Raw genomic sequence first — 1632 nt, 5'->3', positions numbered from 1 at the left:
AGAAGTGGTTGAGATTAAAAAGCCACAAAGTGAAGCAAGGCCTACAATCCAAGTTCTTCTCCCATTCTCTCAACAATTAAATTAAAAAGGTAGGTGACAAATTGAGGAAGTTCATGGAAAAAGTTAGCAAACTATCGATAAATATCTCATTACTTTAGGAAATCCAAGAGATTCCAAGATACGCTAATTTGATGTCTAAAAAGAACTTATTGAAGGTGAGACCATTGAGGTCACTCATGGGTGTAGTGTTATCATGGATAGTAAGGTTGTAGAAAAGAAAGATGACCCCGGAGCGTTCACCATTCCTAGTAAAATTATGACATATGAGTTTGCAAAAGCTCTATTTGACCTTGGTGCGAGCATCAACTTAATTCCTTTTGTCATCTACAAGAAGCTTGGATTGGATGCCCCTACACCAAACTCTATTCGACTTTTCGTAGCGGACCAGTCCATCAAAAGTTCGGTGGGAATCTTATTTGATATCCTTAAGAAAGTGGACAAGTTCATACTCCTAGCAGATTTCATGGTGTTGGATTGTGAAATAGACCAAGAGGTACTTATCACCCTTGGTCATCCTTTCTTGGCCACTGGTAGAGCTATTGTCTATCTAGAGATAGGGGAAATGAAATTTAGGGTTCAAGAGGATGAAGTTTCTTTAAACATTTGCAAGTCAAAGAAACAAACCGTGGAGCTTCAAGTAATATCTGTGGTAGATGTTGAAAATGAGAACATAAATGAGGAGGGGTTTGAAGACCCACCTTGAGAATAAAGGAAGGAAGATATCATGCCATGACGATAACTAAGGTGCTAGGTAGGAGGCAACCCACAAATACCATGAGAGTGGCTCGTATCCTTTTGTTATGTTTTTGTAGGATAGATGTTATCTTTTACATATGAATAACAGATGCATTTATGGTACTATAGAGTGCATTGGATGAGCATGAAAAGGGAAAAGTACGTCATTCTACATTGAAACTAAATTGGGGAAAAAATCATGAAAATTGAGTAAACAACTAAATAGGGGAAAACAGGGGAGCAGAACTGCTCTCAGTTACCGCAATTGCAGTCCCCAATCACGAACGTAGTGATGCAGGTGTCTGTAATTGTGGCCACCTGACCACGATAATGGCCACTTCATTCATTTAACCCTCATTTCCCCTCATTTCTCTTGCACTCCTTTTAAAGATTGTAATCTCTAATTTAGGCTAATTTCTGGCCAAGTTGTGAGATCTCAAACAACATTCTTGCACCCCTTTTGCGTCACAACTCCAGTAAGTGTCATGAATCTGTATTTTTATTTTTAAAAATAGTCCTTAGAATGCATGATTAAGAGAGGGCCTAAAGTTTTGATTGCTATCACTTCCATGTTGTCATACTTGGTGTGGGATAATGTTAGCTGCTTAGATAAGGTGTGCACAAAAGTGGGACATCTTGACTAACCAATAATGTGTTAAAAATATAGACAAAAAAGATGAGCACACCAAGTGTTTGACACTTTGCCCAAATGAACTTTCAATAGAGGTAACTACATTTTAAAGAGTTCACTCAAACACTTATTAGCATTGCTCAATTGTTTTTATGATAACATGTTAGTAACCTAACTTGGAAGAGATTGAACATGAGAAGCTGACA

At 37.8% G+C, this 1632-nt stretch overlaps 1 protein-coding gene across 1 annotated transcript; it reads left to right on the top strand.

The window, feature by feature from the left end:
• Positions 1–253: 253 nt before the first annotated feature.
• LOC107876462 lies at positions 254–763 on the top strand. The gene has a single exon (XM_016723378.2). The coding sequence runs from the start codon at positions 254–256 to the stop codon at positions 761–763; it is 510 nt and encodes a 169-aa protein (XP_016578864.2).
• The last annotated feature ends 869 nt before the right edge of the window (positions 764–1632 follow it).

Source organism: Capsicum annuum, chromosome 7 (assembly GCF_002878395.1).
Source record: "Capsicum annuum cultivar UCD-10X-F1 chromosome 7, UCD10Xv1.1, whole genome shotgun sequence".
Taxonomy (NCBI): Eukaryota; Viridiplantae; Streptophyta; class Magnoliopsida; order Solanales; family Solanaceae; genus Capsicum; species Capsicum annuum.
This window is presented reverse-complemented; position numbering and strand designations above follow the sequence as displayed.